This window comes from Megascapheus bottae, chromosome 2 (assembly GCF_031878675.1).
Source record: "Megascapheus bottae isolate mThoBot1 chromosome 2, mThoBot2.hap1, whole genome shotgun sequence".
Lineage (NCBI taxonomy): Eukaryota > Metazoa > Chordata > Mammalia > Rodentia > Geomyidae > Megascapheus > Megascapheus bottae.
The window spans coordinates 34,377,213-34,395,989 of record NC_143510.1 but is presented as its reverse complement, the minus strand read 5'-3'; the positions used below and the strand labels follow the sequence as shown (position 1 = coordinate 34,395,989).

The 18,777-nt window shown below is 36.7% G+C and overlaps 1 protein-coding gene across 3 annotated transcripts in view; it reads left to right on the top strand.

Annotated features, from left to right (window-relative positions):
• The window catches only part of Suclg2 (succinate-CoA ligase GDP-forming subunit beta), a 206,645-nt gene that overhangs the window by 93,984 nt on the left and 93,884 nt on the right, over window positions 1-18,777 (top strand). For all 3 annotated transcript variants that reach the window (XM_090323807.1, XM_090323816.1, XM_090323825.1), the window contains exons 3-7: window positions 2,832-2,931; window positions 3,794-3,884; window positions 7,394-7,546; window positions 10,382-10,471; window positions 16,930-17,026. In XM_090323807.1, coding sequence (XP_090179933.1) covers window positions 2,832-2,931; window positions 3,794-3,884; window positions 7,394-7,546; window positions 10,382-10,471; window positions 16,930-17,026 — 531 coding nt within the window. The remainder of the gene's footprint in view (window positions 1-2,831; window positions 2,932-3,793; window positions 3,885-7,393; window positions 7,547-10,381; window positions 10,472-16,929; window positions 17,027-18,777) is intronic.

Below are 18,777 nucleotides of genomic sequence, written 5' to 3'. Positions count from 1 at the left end.
TCCTGGGCTTGCACTCAGGGTCTGAGCACTGCCCTTTGGCTTTCTTGAGGCTCTGCCACTTGAACCCACAGCACCACTTTCAGATTTTCCAAGGTATAAACTCCATTCTTTGAGCATGCAAGGCAAGCACTCTACCACTAGGCCAAACTCCCAGACCTGGTTGCTTGGTTTACTACTTGCACATAAGGAATTACTCTTGAACATGAGGTCAGATGGGTCAAGGGTTATTGACAACGTTGTATTGAAAGTATACCATTTCAGTGTCTTGGAAGTTTGTGACAAAAGCTGATAGAATCTGCCTGCATAATGTCAATTAATATGCCGTCTTGCTTCCCACTTGTGCTGCTCAAAAGCTCAGAGAGCAAGCATCTCTCTTGTGGATGACAAGGGCATAAAGATGATAGTGGCAATGCAGTGCTGGTTAGCCTTTTAAGAATTTCAAATGATCATAATTATACATTTAAGTAGACAGCAAAAAGTACTTTTTCCACTTGGTGTCTTCAAAAGATGAATAAAAATGTCTTCCTACAAGCCTTTTTTTTTTTGGTAATTGCAAAATGATCATTTTTAATGATGGTAGCTATTGTGTTTTTTTTTTTTTGAAATGTGCCACACATTGAGATAGCACATTAGCTATTATAGTTTATTTATTTTTCATGTTATAATAAAACTATAGATTCCTTTAGCATGGCCTATTTATAGACAGATATGATATCATCCCTTCTGACTTGGGAAGGGTTTTGTTGTTTGTTTTCTGGTGCTTGCGAGGGACTCCAGGACTGTATGCTTCCTAGCCAAATGTCTCTTCATTGAACTCTAATCCCAGCCCTAGAGTCAGAGTTTTAAACCCAGGGTTTTTTCGTTGTGGTTGTTGTTTGTTTTTGTTGTTTTTTTTCCTTTAAACTCTGTGACCCTTGCTTGTATGTGCAGTAGCCTAACCATGTAGTAAATTCATTGTGCTGGTTTTATTTTGTGGAATTCCTCACAGTGACCATAGCTTGTCTTCTGTTCAACTTGTTCAATATCAGCAAGTTTGACTGGTGGTGTAATAGTCTGTATCTAGAGCTGAAGCTATAGTGATAGTATGGAGAACCTCAATGTTCTAAGAGGGAATTGTGTTTGCTTCCTATTGGAAGGTGAGCCCTGGCATTCTAAGTAAAAGCACATAAGAAAAGGAGTAAATGAGCCTTTAGGCTGGAACATTAGTGGCTGTGATGACATTCTCATAGCTTGAGAGTGTAAAATGTTTTTGTAAGTACCCATTACCTTCATGATAAAAGCTGTTGTTCTTTTAGTTCAAATCTTTGCCGGCAATGGTACTCATAGTTGGAGCAGCTTGCATGGCAAGAGTGATGACAGATGCCAACAGATGTTACTTTTTTTTAAAGCTATCTCAGAAATTAACCTTTTTATTTTTTATAATACATAAGGTAGAAAGTTAGTTAACTAACTCATGAAGGCCGTAACTTTAATCAGGTGAATTCTTAGGCTATGAGGGTAAGCATTTTCATACATGATCTGTCTCCTTTAATTCTTTTTTTTTTATTGAGAATATTTCTTTATTTCTAGAACTCACTGAAATTCTGGCATGTTCATGAATCTGAAAGTACTTTAGAAATAGGAAGAACAACAGAGCTGGGAGGGATTATCTATGTAAAAAGTAAGTTCTTACTAGAAATACATGAACCATTTGGGCTGTTACCCTTTGCCTTTAAGAACTGGAATAGTTTTGATCATGGTTCCTTGTTGAAGAACTAACACGTGCTTATATTCTCCCTTTATCTCCTTTAATTCTTAAAACAGCCTCCATCTTTTCAGTCAGTAAACTGAGTCTCAGAGATATTAATTTTCCATGTATCATACACTTAGTTGAGCAAGATGGAACTGGATCTGCAGATTCTGAATCTGGTGTCTTGACTAGAAAACCATGGCAGTCATGTAGAAGATGGTCTGAATTGGTTTTCTGATTTTTAAACAAAGATGACTTCTGAGCAGGGTGTCATCTGTGGCCTTAAGATTTGTACTGTTAGCTTATTAAACATATTTGATTTGGAGACTGTGTGATTTTTAATGGCAGGGGAGGGATTTCTTCTGTTTTGCCAATGGCGTCATTTATCAGTGGTCTAATGGACACAACCAATTTGCTTGCCAACCATACAAGAAAACTTGAGTGTTATTACTCTAGTCCAGGAGATGAAGGATAGACAAGTCCTTTTTTCTCTGATTGTACTAGAAAACAAAGAGTCTACATCTACTTACCTTCTACCCTAATTCTGGGATTTTTTTCACCTTTCCAGTATTTAAAGCATATTGCTTGTTTACAGTTTTAATCCATTGTCTCTTCCTTTGCCCAGCTCTGTCAATGTATAGAACAGCTGCTCAGAAACTGTTTTCCAGAATATAGTTATTAAATCTGGCCTTTGTGTCTTTTCTATAAACTCTTCCCTATCTAATACAGTCTTCTCTTTGACATTTGGAGAGCTGACAGGTAGTTAGCTCCTTTGACTGGCAGATTGGTGCCTCTGTTTCATGAGAGTGTCATTACCCAGTAGAATTAGTACTGCTAACTCTGACACACTCAAGGGCAAGGGAACAAATGCTTTGATGTTTCTCCTGGGATACTCTACTATTAACTGATTGAACTGGTGGGGTGTATTTGTATATTCTTGATAAACAAGTTTTGTATTTAGGCATAGTGATGTTTTTGGAAGTTCTTTGCCTTAGTTTTCAAATTTTACTAGTCACTTGGAATGTCATTGTTGCTTTCCTTGCTTCTATAAAAAGAAAATGAATTTAAAATCAACTACAAACTGATTTTTTTTCTTTTTCAGATGCCAAAGAAATTGTTTTAAAAGCCCAGATCTTAGCTGGAGGAAGAGGAAAAGGTGTCTTCAGTAGTGGTCTGAAAGGAGGTGTTCACTTAACTACAGAGTAAGTCTGGAGGTTTTTAGTTCCTTGGTTTTGGACTAGTGATTATAATTGAAAGCACGTTGAAAGGGATGATGAGTTGGTGATGGGAGCAGGTGAAAGCAGATAGAAGAAACAGAAATTATGGGTAGAAGGCTCCAGAAATATCCTAGGTTTCTATCTGCTATGAAAGTTTTTCTTCCTGCATTGGTGAAAGCTTTTTACATTTTTTCTATAAATGTTGGGGACAATACTACTTCCTGGTGGAAAGCCATTATTGTAATGCCATTCACTCCTTCCTCTCCCCCTTCCCCAGCATTTCCCCCATTTAAGATCTACATTGGTTCCCATAATCAGTGGCATTGTGTAATTCCATGCCACTGTCTTTTCAGTATTCTCTCTCAGCTCTGTGCACTGGCTTTTTCCGTGATCTTCAGTGTAATGCTCTCCTGCTCAGCTATTTTGTCCAGGGTTCTTTTCCCTTGATTGTGTCCCATGCTTCTTCATTGTTTACACCGATCCTTGTCCTCTGATTCCTCTCATTGTTTAGTACTTCTCAGACCATCTTCTATCAAGGTTCTATTCACCTTAATCTAAATCTGTTGTGCATGTCAGCATTGTTTCTTTTCTGTGAGTGTAATTTACTTGGGAGAGAGAGTAGCAGATATTAGGAGTATCATTAGTTCATTCATACTTCACACTTTCGTACTTGGTGTTGAAAGCCTCTGTTATAGTACTAGGTCTGTTGTCTGTGGAAGGGTAGACCCATTCTTTCTGTGAGAGGAAGTGGGCCCTTGCATTGTGTATATATGGATGGAACTCTGTTCTAAAATTATTGGAACTCCATCATGTTTTCTTTTTTTTTTCTTTTTATCCTCCCTCTTAGCCCTAAAGTTGTGGGACAGCTGGCTAAACAGATGATTGGATATAATCTAGCAACAAAACAAACTCCAAAAGAAGGTGTGAAAGTTAACAAGGTAATGTAGAAGCTTTTGGTCACTTTTTTTGTAGGTGTTACATTAAAAAAATAAAACCCCCAAAAATCATACTTCACTTTTGACAGACTTACCAAAGCACTACTCTTTGGCAGTGTGCCATTTTAAGTATCATATAGTTTGTTGGAGAGGTGGAAAAATAAAGTTTCTGTAATAAAAAATGCTTATATATTTAACAAACACCAATAGAAATGAGTAACTGAAGCAACAGTTTTTTCACTCAGAATACATACATTCTGTTCTACGCTGAAACAGCCTTGGCAGTACTGTTTTGCACCCAGAGGAATTCTCTCTGCCCACCCCCTGCAGCCCAGTGGGCTCAGTTTTGTGTAGCAAATTTTCAAGTTATGATTGTTTTTCTCCAAAGTGCCCTGAACCATACTCTGAGATTACTACCATTTTGAGTTACCCTTTATTGCTAGGGGTGTACTTGTATTCGTGAAGACTGCACTGCACTGGGGCTTAAACTCAGGGTCTTTGAGCTTTCTAAGCCTGCTTGTTCACCTCTGGTCCTCTACCACATGAGCCATGCTTCTAATACAGGCTTATTCTTAGTTCATTGGAAATGGACTTTTCTGCCCAGGCTGGCTTTGTCTTTAATCTATGATTCTCTAGATCTCAGCTTCCTGAATAGCTAGGATTACAGATTTTATTCTCTGGGCCCCAACTTCTTTTCTTTCCTTTTCAATAGCATTTAGTAGTACTCGCAAATTCTTAATTTCACTTCCCAACATGTCCCTTGATAGCTGTTATTAATTCTTTTTTTGGTAGATTGACTGATAGGCTTATGTAGTGAGTCTGGAAATATCTTCAACTGTTACCATTTCTGAGTTTGCCAGCTCTCCCAGCATCTAGTCTGAGATTTATGAGGCAAAACGCAAAACAATAGGAAAGACAGAGAGGACTGTATTCACTATATTCATGCACTAGCTTTGAATTTCAAATTATATAATGTTTCAAAGTTTTGCTTGTACTTAGAGGAGAAATAAGAAAAAGTGTATTGCCTCCATCACTTAAAAAGATGAGTTTTGTTTTTTTTTCTGTCCAAGTTCGAGATGTTATTTAAATATGCACATACGTTTATCTATGTTGCTTAGGACAGGAATGAAAATGTGATATAGGGCCATGTGCAGAAACCCTTGTCAGTGCTGTATCTTACTCTGTGGGAAATTTAAACCTCGCCTCTTCCTTGTCCCTCCCTCCCTTCCCCACTCCTGTCCCGGGGGCTTAAATTCAGGACCCTGGCATGTTCTTTGAGCTTCTTTTGCTCAAGGCTAGCACTCTGTCATTTGAGTCACAGCACCAAGTCTGGATTTTTCTGAGTAGTTTGAGGTAAGAGTATCATGGCCTTTGGTGTTCCAGCTGACTTTGAACCACAATCTTCAAATCTCAGCCTCTTGAGTAACTATGATTGATTATGGACCTGAGCCAACCATTGCCTGGCAACTTAGATGTTTTTTAATCTTATCTCTGTGTACTTGTTTCAGATATTTTGTATATTACCTCTTATCTACAGATCACAGTTTGAATAGCAGGATGTTAAAAACAATAATAAAAGCAGCCGCAATGTGATGGTAAAACATGAGAAAGTTAAGAAGCTTTTAATACTGAGGATACTCTTTGTTACCTCTCAGAAGAAGCTCTTTTGAAATGAATCTCCCTGAGCTCCTGAGAAAAGTGTCAGCAAGCCCATTAGATGTCTTGTAACAATCCCTAAAACATTCTGCCATCCTGAGTCTTAGGGATGTCATTGCTTAATAGTGTTTAAAAACTGTTCTTTGTATGAAACTTTTTGAGTTTTCTCTTGGAAATCATCATTTTCCTGGGGACAATTTGTTAAGAAGTAATACATTATTTTTGGCAAGCAGGGGCTGTTAGAGACAGCAGCTGGTCTTTGCAAACAGAAATTTGGTGGAATACAACACACATCTGTCAATGCTGTAGAAGATGAAGAAGAGGACTTTTGAATGACACTTATCCTAAATAGCCTCTAAGAATACTGATAACCATCTAGTATCTCATTAGGCTCACTTCGTAATACGAAGTGAGCAGTAGTTAGGAGACTATACCTAAAAAAAATCCTTATGATCTCCATTATACATTTGTGCTTATGTCACTTAATTCTTTTTTCTTTTCATTTCTTTTTTCTAAAACCTTCAAGTGTTGGGATTTGAACTCAAGGCCTGAGTACTGTTATTGAGCATTCTCAAGGCTAGTGCTCTACCACTTTAGCCACAGCATCACTTCTGGCCTTTATGCATGCTAGGAGATCACTCTACCAGTAGATTACACTCACAGCCTGCCATGTATTTCTTAGAACAATTGTGTCTCCATCTGGAGAAAACTTCAGAAGAAAAGAGATGAATATCTTCTAGAAGAGAAAAATACCTTCCTTTCTTAAACTGTATTAATATTGATGCCTATGCAGAGAAATTTCATGTTATTTCTATAAATTTTATATTATTATTGTATAAATATTTTTTGCTCCCAGTGTCTTCCATTCCTCACTCAGAGATTTCAAAGATTGACTCAGGCATCTAAAATCTTAGGAGAATTGCATGATTTTACTTTCACTGACTGACAATATTTTTTGAAAAGAACAACTAGAAATTGGAATGTTCTGTGATTACCCCAACTCCCACTAACCACCATGTGCTAAGAAATAAGAAATAATCAGTTAAGAGACATATTTTTATGTTGAGAATTAAATGCTTGGCTTAAGTGCATGCAGCACCACTACTGTTTATGGTACTTTTTGTATCTTTGAGTTACTATTGTTGTCATCATCTTCCTCTTCCTCCTTATCATTGGAGATTGACCCTATGGACTTGTGTACACATTTTACCACCTTTTGTATACTTTCTGTCATCATCATCATCATCATCATCAGTGCTGGGGAATGAGCATCAAGTCCTCATGCACACAAAGCATGTGCTCTGCCTCTGAGCTGCACTCTCGGTCCCTGTATTCATTTTGTACAACGAGAATTATATTTGTAAATTAAAAGGCAGTATAAAATGGGATAAAAAGGGATACAAGATAAAAAAAAGTAAGTATACCAGTGTACTATAAAGCATCCGTCTTTGGTTACAAACCTGGTTTTCCACCAGTGAAATCCAAGAATAGTTGTGTAGTAATAGATATGTTCTGTCATTGTGCCAAATTAAAGTAACAGCTCATACCCTGGAGTTTTTGTTATGTGACGCAATTTTTCAACAAATAATAAAAATGGAAAGGAAAAAGGTTAATGTGGGAAGGTTCCTTGAGGCAGACTAAATAGCTGTCATTCAAACAAGTTAGCAGGATCAATTAAGGAGGTAGAAATGATCACTGTGCTCCATGAGAACAGAAGCCTTGAGTCTCCTGATACTAGATCACTAGGTTTAAGGGCCTTGAAAATGAAACATTCTGATTTGTGAAGTGACTCTGTATATATTTCCAAGTGAAAATCTGCTTGATACTGAATTAAATTTTTCCTACTAATGTGATAGGTGATGGTTGCAGAAGCCCTGGACATTTCCAGAGAAACTTATTTGGCCATTCTGATGGACAGGGCCTCTAATGGCCCTGTGCTGGTGGGCAGCCCCAAGGGCGGTGTTGATATTGAAGAGGTGGCATCTTCTAATCCAGAACTTATCTTCAAGGTATGATCAAATACTTGGCTACTCTGTGTTAACTATTACTGTAGAGCTCCCATACATCTAGAGAAAGATTGGAAGTAATACATTTGTTTGATATGAAAGTGTCTTATTCATTTTCTTTAATGAAAATCCAGTTAAAGCAAAGTAAAAACCAAAGTATCCAATGTTCAATAGCTTTCTTTTTAGCTTTTCTTTCTCTCTCCTTCCTTTCCCTTTTCTTCTTGCTCTTTTTAAAATATATTTTTATTGTAATAGAAGGGTTACATTATATTCACCAGACAGAAGGTTCACTACTTAACAGACATTGCTATCCCTTCTCATGTTTTTGTCCCCATTTCCCTTACCCCCCCCTTTCCCCTCATCTTGCCCCCCCCCCCTTTTCCCCTTTTTCTTTCCTTTTTCTTTCCTTTTCTTTCCTCAGGGTCTGGGCACTGTCCCTGAGCTCTTTAGATCAGTGCTAGTGCTCTACTAATTTGAGCCACATTTCCATTTCTAGTTTTTGAGTAGTTAATTGGAGATAAGAGTCTCCTCCTGGGGACTTTTTCCCTGGGCTGGCTTCAAACTGTGATTCTCTGATCTCAGCCACCTGAATAGCCAGGATTATAGACTCCAATGCTCAGTTGGAGCCACCAACACTCAGTTCTAAACATTCTCATTCTCTCTCTCTCTCTCTCTCTCTCTCTCTCTCTCTCTCTCTCTCTCTCTCTCTCTCTCTCTCTCTCTCTCTCTCTCCCCCTCTCTCCCTCTCTCCCCCCTCCCTCTCCCTCACCCTCACCCTCTAGTCTTCCCATTCCTCCTCTACCTCTCTCTTCCCATCCCCTTCCCCCTTTCCCCTCACCACCCAGTCATGGGTTTTGAACTTGGGTCCTGGTGCTGCCACTGAGCAACTTTGCTTAAGAATAGTGCTCTACCACTTTGAGCCACAGCTCTATTTCCTCTTTTTTACCTTTTCTTTTTTTAAAAAAAATTATTGTAAAGATGATGTTCAGAGGGGTTATAGTCCCATTAGTCAGGTAATAAGTATATTTCTTTTAGAATAGTGTTACCTCCTTCTCTCATTTTTCTTGGATTTCCTCCCCTTTTCTCTCCCCCTTACCCTTCTCTATCTTTTCTTTGTATCCATTCCACCTCAAGAGTTACCCAGTGGGAGCAGTGTCACAATTTGGTTCCCTCTGGTATAACTCCACTTTGTTTTGCATCATGTATGATCCGTAAATTCTGTCCAAGGAGACTTAGATTTGAACTAGAGATTGTCTTAAGCAAAAGAACTTTCTCTAAGGTCCGGATTCTGTTACTTTGCTTCAGCCCTTGAAATCATGTCCCTTTTATTGAAATGAGATTAGTTCCATCACAGAAATTTGTAGTCAATTCTAACTAGCAGCTTCTTACTAAGCCTCCTTTGTTGTTGTTGTTGTTTTTCTTTCTTTTCTTTTCCTGGTTTGGGGCTTGAACTCAGGGCCAGGGTGTCATCCCTGAGCTCTTTTGCTCAAGGCTAGTGCTTAATTTGAACCAGAACTTGTCTTTCAGCTTTTTGGTGCTTAGAGATAAGAGTCTTATAGACTTTTCCTTTCCAGGCTGGCTTTAAACCATTATCCTCATATCTCAGCCTTCTGAGTAACTAGGATTGTAGGTGTGAACTACCATTGCTCAGCTCTAAGCATTTTTTGTTGCTGTTGTTGGTGGTGGTGGTGGGACTTGAACTCTGGCCTGGGGGTTGTCCTTCAGCTTTGCAGCTGAAGGCTATCGCCTTACCCCTTGAGCCACAGTGCCAGCCACTTCAGTTTTCTGGTGGTTAATTGGAGATAAGAGTCTCCTGGACTTTAATGCCTGGACTGGCTTTGAATAGTGATCCTCAGATCTCAACCTCCTGAGTAGCTAGGGTTATAGGTGTGAGCCACCACAGTTTCTAAGTATTTTTTGAATTGGTAAAATGGAAATTGTATAATTTCACCCCAGTAGAAGTATGACATGCCTCTTGTTAATTGCCTCACCTTATAAGAAAAAAAATAAAGCTTTTAATACTATAATTGTGATTTTTTTAATCTGAATTTTTACTATGAAAACCACATTAAGAATATCTAGGAACATTCAACCTTTTAAGAAAGGATTTTTTTCTTTCCTTTAGAAATTGACTGGGGATGTATATATGTTTTTTGTTTTGTTTTGTTTTAATCTAATCTCTTTGTCTGGATACAGTACTTACTCTTTGACAGCTAATTTTAAGATAGTTTTATCAGTGTTACCTTGGAAGGTTAAATGAGACTTTACCCACAGCCTTACCAATAATAATACCCAGTCAGTTTCAAAATTAAGATAATCTAAAATAGATCCATTTACTAAAAGAATACATGAAATGATGTACATTGAGCATTCTCTCTGTGAGAGAAGGGCACTTTGTAACTATGATAGTAATAATTTTCATGAATAAAAGTATTTCAGTTATAAGATAATATTTAACCTATGTACAACAACTCAACTTACCGGCAGTATTAGGCAGGCAAACCTTTCCTTGGAAGCCTTCCAAAAGATGTCATAAAAATTAACTGACTAAATATTCATCAGTGCCATCTGTATAGTAATTAAAAGTAAAAACTGGCATTAGCGCATCTTGTCAGCATGCCACCTTGAAGAATTATATAGTTTTTAGAAGGGCTGTTTCATAGATGGTCTGCTAATTAAAACATACCCTATAGGCAGCTGCAGTAGCCCTGCTCAGAGCTCTCTGGAAAGGTGCCACATGTTAATTACTCATTTACAAATAAATACTGAACATTCTTGAGGTTGTAAATCTTCTCACTTGACGGTCTGAATTTTGTTCATGTGATATATTTTTACTAGGAGCAGATTGACATTTTTGAAGGGATAAAGGACAGTCAGGCTCAGCGGATGGCAGAAAATCTGGGCTTCCTTGGGCCTTTGAAAAACCAGGTATGTCTGACTTGTTTATGAAAAAACATTTGGGAACTTCTTAATTGCCTCTAATATTTGTGATTAGTAGGAATCAGGATGTTGTGTTTTAATTTCCCCTCTAACTGTTTATGATGAAGAGTAATATATCCTAGTGTTCCAAAGGAGAATATTTGTAAAATCTGTATATGGAGGCACAGATGTGTGTGTGTGTGTGTGTGTGTGTGTGTGTGTGTGTGTGTGTGTGTGTGTGTGTGTGTGAATGTGAATGTTGCATATAGTTACCTTTTATGATGTACGATGATTTTTTTTCTATAGTGTTATGGTGCCCGTCACCTGGTAAATACAGGATTCAGTCCATGTAAAATTCAGTTTTATTATCTGTAAAGTGGGAATCATGGGTACTAACTAAATGGTATATTGAAATTGAGTAGAATGATACACAAAGGCACTTATTGCAGTACTTTGGAGTAATGAGTTTGGGGCCTGGGGATATGGCTCAGTAATAGAGCAATTATCACATTCAGGGCCTTGTATTCAATAATCAGCACTGCAAATAAACATCAAATATTGTTGCTAGCAATGTGCACTACTTGAATTATGACTGGTAATTCATAGGTAGATATTTTAAGATATATGTTGATGGTCTATAAAGGTGGTATTTCAGTAGGAACAGCCAAAAATATGCTTTAGCTTCAAGAATAGAAAAAAAAAATCATCCTTAATGTCAGTGAGATACAAAATGGGTTGTGAGTAATCTTGCTCTGCCCTGTCCTGCCATTGCTCCAACTCAAGGTGATGATATAATTATATGCTATGTAGGCAACCTGCTTTGTCACACAAATGCATCAGAAGATATTACTGACTACCTTTTCTTTACTACTCTTGAAAGTTCATCTTAATAGTTTCTTAATGGTGTGAGTCACCAATACTTTTCTTTGACATTAAAGTTTGATTTAGTATATTGAGAAAGAGTGGGTATTTTTACTTCTTTTTACCATGCTGATATATTGAAAGGCTTTAAACTTTTATTTGCTTTGCTGCTTAGAATGTATACTAGATGTTACTTACTTTGCTGGACCCTGGGAAATGCAGACAAGAGCCATTGTTCTGTAGAGGCTTATAGGTCAGTGAAATCATCCTGCTGGCTAGAATACAGAAAGTGGGCAATGAGAGAGACAGAGAAATGGAGAGAGTTTGATCTCAGTTGTAGAAATTTACTTATCTAGGGACCCCATCTGTTTGTATAGCAGGAAGGATATGTCACCCTGGGGTGGAATGCTTGCAGCACTTGTAGAAATGGCAATCTTTGTTTCCTGCTACCTGGAGTTGGTAAAATATTCTAGGAATCAAAGTATAAAGAGCAGAAGAGGCATGTGAGAAGAAAATTATTTAAGTGATTTTAGTCACTCTCTGATTTCTTCTTATATAAGAGGTATATACGAAGTAGGCACCAGTGGCTCACACCTATAATTCTAAGGAGGATCTGAGGATCACTGTTGAAGCTACCCTTTGCAGAGAAGTCCATGAGACTATTCATCTCCATTTAACCAGCAAAACAAGCTGAACTGGAGTCATGGCTCAATTAGTAGAAAGCCATCTTTGAGCAGAAAAGCTGAAGGAGAGTACAAGGCCCAGAGTTCACACATACACAATACACAGCATGCACATAAAATTAATTCGTTCAAGAAAAGAAATGGTGTTTTAGATGAGCATAGATTGAGTATGCCTTTCAAAGTTCTTAATTTCATTGAGGAAATTACTAATTACTAATTTCACTGGAAATTAGTTCCCTCCTGAATGAACAATGTGAAATGATTTTGGTCTCTGAACTGACATTTCACCTTACATGTAAGCTATGAAGTTGTTATTATTGCCCGTAGTCCCACTTATTCAAGAGGGCGCATTTCAAGATCCTCTGTGGGTTTTTGAAACTGAGATTGGTATACCATTGTTGTTGTTGTTGTTATTGTTGTTATAGACATAAACATGTTAAAATTTTATTTATAAATCATATATAGGAAGAAATTAACAATAATAAAATAATACAAAGGGATAATCATAACAATATAATAAAACTTACATAAATGTGGGCTCTGTACAGAATACCTGGATGCAGTATATTGTACTATTTTCAAACCAGGGTTGACTTAGAGTAACTGGAACCATGGTAGCTAAGTAAAGGATGAGGTGAGACTAATCTGTACTCCTCTTTTTTAAAAAAACAAATGCCTCTAGTATTTGGGCATATGACTTGATATGATAGAACAGGGGCAGGTTCGTACAGGATCATTCATCTGTCCAGAGTGCCATGTATCTCTGGCTTTGAGAACCATATGTGAATGTTGGTATTTTCTAAAATGCAATAAAAGCACTTGAAAATTTCTAACTTGCTAAATGAATTTCGAAGTTACTTTAAACTTGTCAAGGTTTTGCATATGTGCATATTTGATTTTTAAGAATTTAAATTGTAAATTTCCGTACGAGCAACCTGGAAATAACATTAATTAGCAATACAAAAGAAAGATACTCCTTGGATATGAGTTAGAAGGAACTGAGTAAGTAGATTGCAGTAGTTAACAGCTGGCTATGAGTTGATCAGTTTCTTACACTTCACCTGTGTTTAGTATGTTTATACCATTTGAACAACTCCCAACATTGCACAAACCCCGGATTTCCATTTTATTATACTAGTCAAATGACACATTCTGCTGCCAGTCATTTTCAGCCAGTTGAGTTGTGATCTTTGGAATAAAGTAATTTACAAGTGTTTGTTTTTGAAGAGCTTATCACGCAGAGCTGACCATACTTCAACCTGCTTACAAAATGGTTATAAGTCTGTCTTTAACACAATAGTAAGATAGCCAAACTCTCCTCAACATGCTGTAGCAAAGTAATGGTAGTGGCCTTAATGTACAGAGTATTCAAGCTCCTGTTAAGTTAATGTAAGTTTAAAACATTTTGATGAGACCCATATGCACATCTTTGGATGAAGGGTTTATAGACAGAATAAGTTGAGCCTTGAGATGGAAGTTAATGTAATATATAAACTCACCAGTATTCAACCATTGGGTTTTAGCTCTACTATGAGGTTTGGAGGGAACAAGATATTTTAACTGTAGAAGTCTGCCTTGAATGTAGTGATTCTGTGGAAAAGTTCAAAAGCTATGGAGAGAAGTTGCACAGTAGCTTGAATATGCTACATGTGTTCATAGAAAATGTTGTGAATTTTATGTTCTGTGTATTTTACCATTGTTATTCACTAAAGTACTTTTGAAGTCATTGGGATAGATTTATATATTTATTTAGGTGAACTTATTTCTGTTAGTCTCCCCTTACTATTGATTAGCTCACGAATTCAGCAACTATTTATTACACGTGAACTCTGGGCAAGTGCTATGTAACCAGAGTGGATATCATGGTTTTAGTAGTGACAGAGTACCTCATGATGCTATATTGCAAAAGATAATCCAGGGAATCCCATCTCCTTTAGAAAATATGTAACCAGAGTGGATATCATGGTTTAGTAGTGACAGAGTACCTCATGATGCTATATTGCAAAAGATAACCCAGGGAATCCCATCTCCTTTAGAAAATATACAACTGAGCATGCTGGCACATGTCTTCCATTCCCAGCTACTCATAAGGCTGAGGTGGGTGGATCAGTTGAGACCATCCAGGGTCAAACTCCCATCAACAACAACAACAAAAAACATGTTTAACAATTACTTGGTTAGTACCTTTGTGCTTTAGGACAAATTTTATTTAGATTTAACAAAATCAACATTCAATAAAGGCAATCTTAAAGTAGTTGGATAACATAATGGGAGATTTAAAAATAGTCTCAGAATTAGATTGCTCTTTTGATAGTATGATATAAAGCCAGAAGCCATGAAAGAATAGTAGTAGCATGAGTCTTACTCGATGTACATTTGGCAAAAGTAACACATAACTGTAAGACAAGTGTTAAAGGAGAAAAATATTCTCTTCATATACAAACTCTGCTTTTGAGATGCTTCTCTAACAAAAAAGACTAACATCGCAACAGAATAATGGGTAAAATTTATTTAGAACACAATATAGATACTTTTAAGCATGTGGAATAATATTCAGACTCCTCTGAAGTAAAAAAGATTCTCATCAAAAACTACATGAAATACCTGTTTTCACCTACTATGCTAGAAAAGTTCCAGGTGTGATTGGAAAAAGTCTCCCTCACACTTTTTGTGTGGAGGAGGTGAATTTAGGGACAGTTTATACCAAGAGCAGTTTAACAGAATTTTTTGATATTTAAAATACTTTTGGTGATGTAACAATGTCTGACAGGAAATGAACTCATTACCTTACTTATGTAGCTATAACCCGTCTGTACATCACCCTTACACTAAAATATCATTAAATTAAAAATATTTTTTTGCCCTACTTGGAGATTTATCCTACAAATATTCAGCCATACATGTGATATACATACAGAGACAAACAAGACAGTACTGTTAAGTAATGTCAAACTTTTGGAAACAATACAAAAGGCTATAGTTAAGTGACAATTTAAATAAATTTTGATATGTCATAAGATAATCAGCACACAAAAATATAAGCAATTAATTTTGCTGGCAATGAAGGGTCCCCAAATTTTACTAAAACAATATATAGAATCAAGTTTGGAAGAGCTGTAACTGTGGCTCAACTGGTAGGAAGGCCCTATATTCAAACCTCAGTACCTCAAAACAATAACAAAAAGAATCAAGTCTTCTTAAATGATGAGTGGGAGAGAAGAATAGAATGGGATAATACAATAAAAGAACTTCTTGGGGGAACTAGATGATGCATGGGATGTGTGTGTGTGTGTGTGTGTGTGTGTGTGTGTGTGTGTGTGTGTGTGTGTGTTTTATATACATATGTTATATAGTGATAAAATATTGAATATTAAAAATGTTTTATCTTGTTTAGTACATATGTTTCTTATATCCACTGGGTGTCAAACCAGTGTTGAAGGAAATGTACAGAATTTATTCAAAACTGGAATCGGGCTGGGAATATGGCTTAAAGGTAGAGTGTTTGCCTAGCGTGCATGAAGGCTTGGGTTCAATTCTTGTACCACATAAACAGAAAAAGCTGGAAGTGGTGCTGTGGCTCTAGTAAGGGTGCCAACCTTGCGCAAAAGAAAGGAGTGTCCAGAACCTGAGTTCAAGCCCCACCACTGGCAAAAACGAACAAAAATTGGAACCCTTTCAGTATTGACCCCAGTGGAAAGTATATTACATAGGTAGACACCAGCTGAGAATCTTAAGTCTAAGCCAAGAGGCACAGATCTAAAAAAACAACAGGAAATTGTTACTATCCATATGCTCTAAAATGTTGAGTCAGTGGTTTGACCTGTCTTTGGATTTTTTTAGTGGCTTGAGCACGAGGGTGCCCTCTGGTGATAGATACAGCTAGAAGAGAGAATGCCCAAAACAGGCTGGCTTTTCCCTTTCCTTCTATTCTCAATCTCTAACCATGGCTTTCTGTTAGCTAAAAGGAATTGGAAGTCAACTGAGCACCAACTTTGAAAAATCAGAATGTAGAAGTAAGCTCCCCCGGTGTCAAAGTAAAGATGGGAAAGGGCACAGATGGATGTGATGGCAAATAACTGTGGTGTTGGCACAGTAAACAAAAAAGGTGGTAATGAGGGTTTGAAAATAAAATAGAACTGAGAGTGAGACTGCTAACCCTTTATTCAGTTGTGGTTCACATGCCATCCCAGATCCCAGACCACAGTATGATCTTACTGTGACAGGCAGTGAATAATTGTGAATTGAGAAAGATGAAGGAATGAGCTGTAAGCATCCTGAAAAGAACAAAGTCAGGACATACCAGTAGGCAAACCTTGGATACTCTTGCCCTTTATAGTGTATGCCCTTGAGACAAACCATTTTCAATTCAAACTGTGCTGTTCTGAAAATGTACCATGAGCGAGAATTTCAACTTCTTGCCTTGCAACATTTTCCATTAGATACTCTGTAATTGTTGTTTCACAGATTTGGGTCTCCAATTGATGAATATAATAACTGTTTCATTCTAGCATAATAAGGAAAACCTAGTCATTATAAGCTCTCAAAATCATGTTTATCTTTTACTTAAATGGAGCTTGTTGTGTTAATGATTGTAGCTTATATTGTGTTCCATCTTGACTAATAGGGACATGATAATTTACAAAAAGATTAATCATGTTTTTAAGCTGTATTGAAAATATTTTGTTTTCTTGATTATGGTCTCTTCTGGTATCTGGAGGAAAGTTGAGCAATTCCTTCTAATGAATAGCAGTGGAAATTAAAATAATTATGCCTTTCTTCTTTAACCAAGGGAAGACTTCTTCCCCCTTAGAATACCTAACTGGAAATAGACATAATTTGCTATTTTTAAGGTTTCATTAATTGAGCAACATAAATTTTCTTTTAATGCTTTGGCATAATTGTATTTCACTTGATCATGTTTAGGCTGCAGATCAAATTAAGAAGCTGTATAATCTCTTCCTGAAAGTTGATGCTACTCAGGTGGAAGTGAATCCCTTTGGTGAAACTCCAGAAGGACAAGGTAAAAAATCAGAGAGAAAAAAAATGAATATGTTATAATTATTTATGCAAACTAGAAATTAAATTGCACAATAGTGGCAATTGAGTGTTGCAGTAGCTTTGCATTAATTTCTTTCAGTAATTTAATTTCTGCTACAGTTTCAAATGCTCCCATGATATGGCTGAACATTTCAGCATTTGTATTTGTTTAGAGGTAAATGCCAAGCCTCAAAGGAAGATAACTTCTAGTTTTTCTATTTCCCTCATTCAGCCTTTGTTTTTTCAGGTATGTCTCTGCTGCCTCTAATAGATTTTGGGAGAAAGGTGCTATTGCATTTGAGTGTAATTAGTGCATCTGTGTTTATCAGAACTTTTTTTAAAGCTTTTTAATGTGCCTTAATCTGTGTATAAAGTTAATTTTGCCCTATGTTGATCTTAGTGTCCCTCATCTTGATGATACCACATTTACAACTGAACTCTTTTGGTAGGTTCTCCAAATAGGAGGCTTTTGTAAGGTTTCTCTAATCCAGGAGGTAGAATTAGAACTCATGTCTCTGAGTCCAGTATGTATATGATTCTTTCAAGCAGACTGACCTAGAATGAAATGATTTCATTTCTACTTTTTCTCTTTTAAACTCTTACTTTGCTTTTATCTGAGTACCCCAGAAATAGTCTCTAGTTTGGTATACCAGTCAAAATTCAGTGCTGCATTTAGTGGTTGATAATGTAACCTGAAAGTGAAAGAGTTCAGTATAGAAGTTTTTAAAGATCATATATATTATATGAGCTTTAAAACTAGTATGCATGAGCAGCCTGGTTATTTTATCTTTTTTTTTTCCTTAAAAGAAGAAAACAAGTTGCTGAGTAGGATAACAATCAGGCTTTAAGATTATTTTTATCCAATTCCTTGAGAAATAACCACAAGCTCTTGTCTGGCAACAAGAATCAGAGGTATGAGAACTTTTTCTTTAAGAGTGGTTATAATCCTTGTGATGCCTGAATTTGTTTCTTAATCATGAAGAGAGGAAAAAGTTGAATTATTTGGAAAGAATCATCACACAGAAAAAAATCTGTATGTATAGTTCATTAAAGCAAACGTCTTACATGATATTTTAAGAACAAAATTATCTTTAGCTATTAATTTGTTCATTGTACCATCAAAGTTTGGTATTGAATTATAATCACAATTAAATGAGAATGTTAGTTTATAACTCTAATGAGCAGTAGTCAAATTAAACCCAATTAGGAAATAGTGATTAATGACCAAATGTGCAAATTGATTTCCATCATTGTCACCATCCCCTACAGCAATCTTTCATTTAGGAGCTATAAAAGCAGTCATTTATATCGTAGCAATATCGATCATCTTAATATTTATAATTTTAACACTTATTTCTGGTTAGATCAGTAATAACAGATACTTTACATTAAAACCTTCACACTAGAACCTTGATTACAATTTTGGCATTGAATTTCTATATTACACTAAACATTTTGACTGTACAGATGTACCATGCCATCTCTTTGTAGAATTGTTCTCAGTCTTTCATTTCTACAATGAGGAATATTTTTTTTTTTTTTTTTTGGCCAGTCCTGGGCTTGAGCTCAGGGCCTGAGCCCTGTCCTTGGACGTTCTCAAGGCTAGAACTCTACCACTTGAGCCTCAGCACCACTTCCAGCTTTTTTCTATATGTGGTACCGAGGAATCGAACCCGGGTTTTCATGCATGCTAGGCCAGCACTTTAACCACTTGGCCAAACTCCCGGTCCTAAT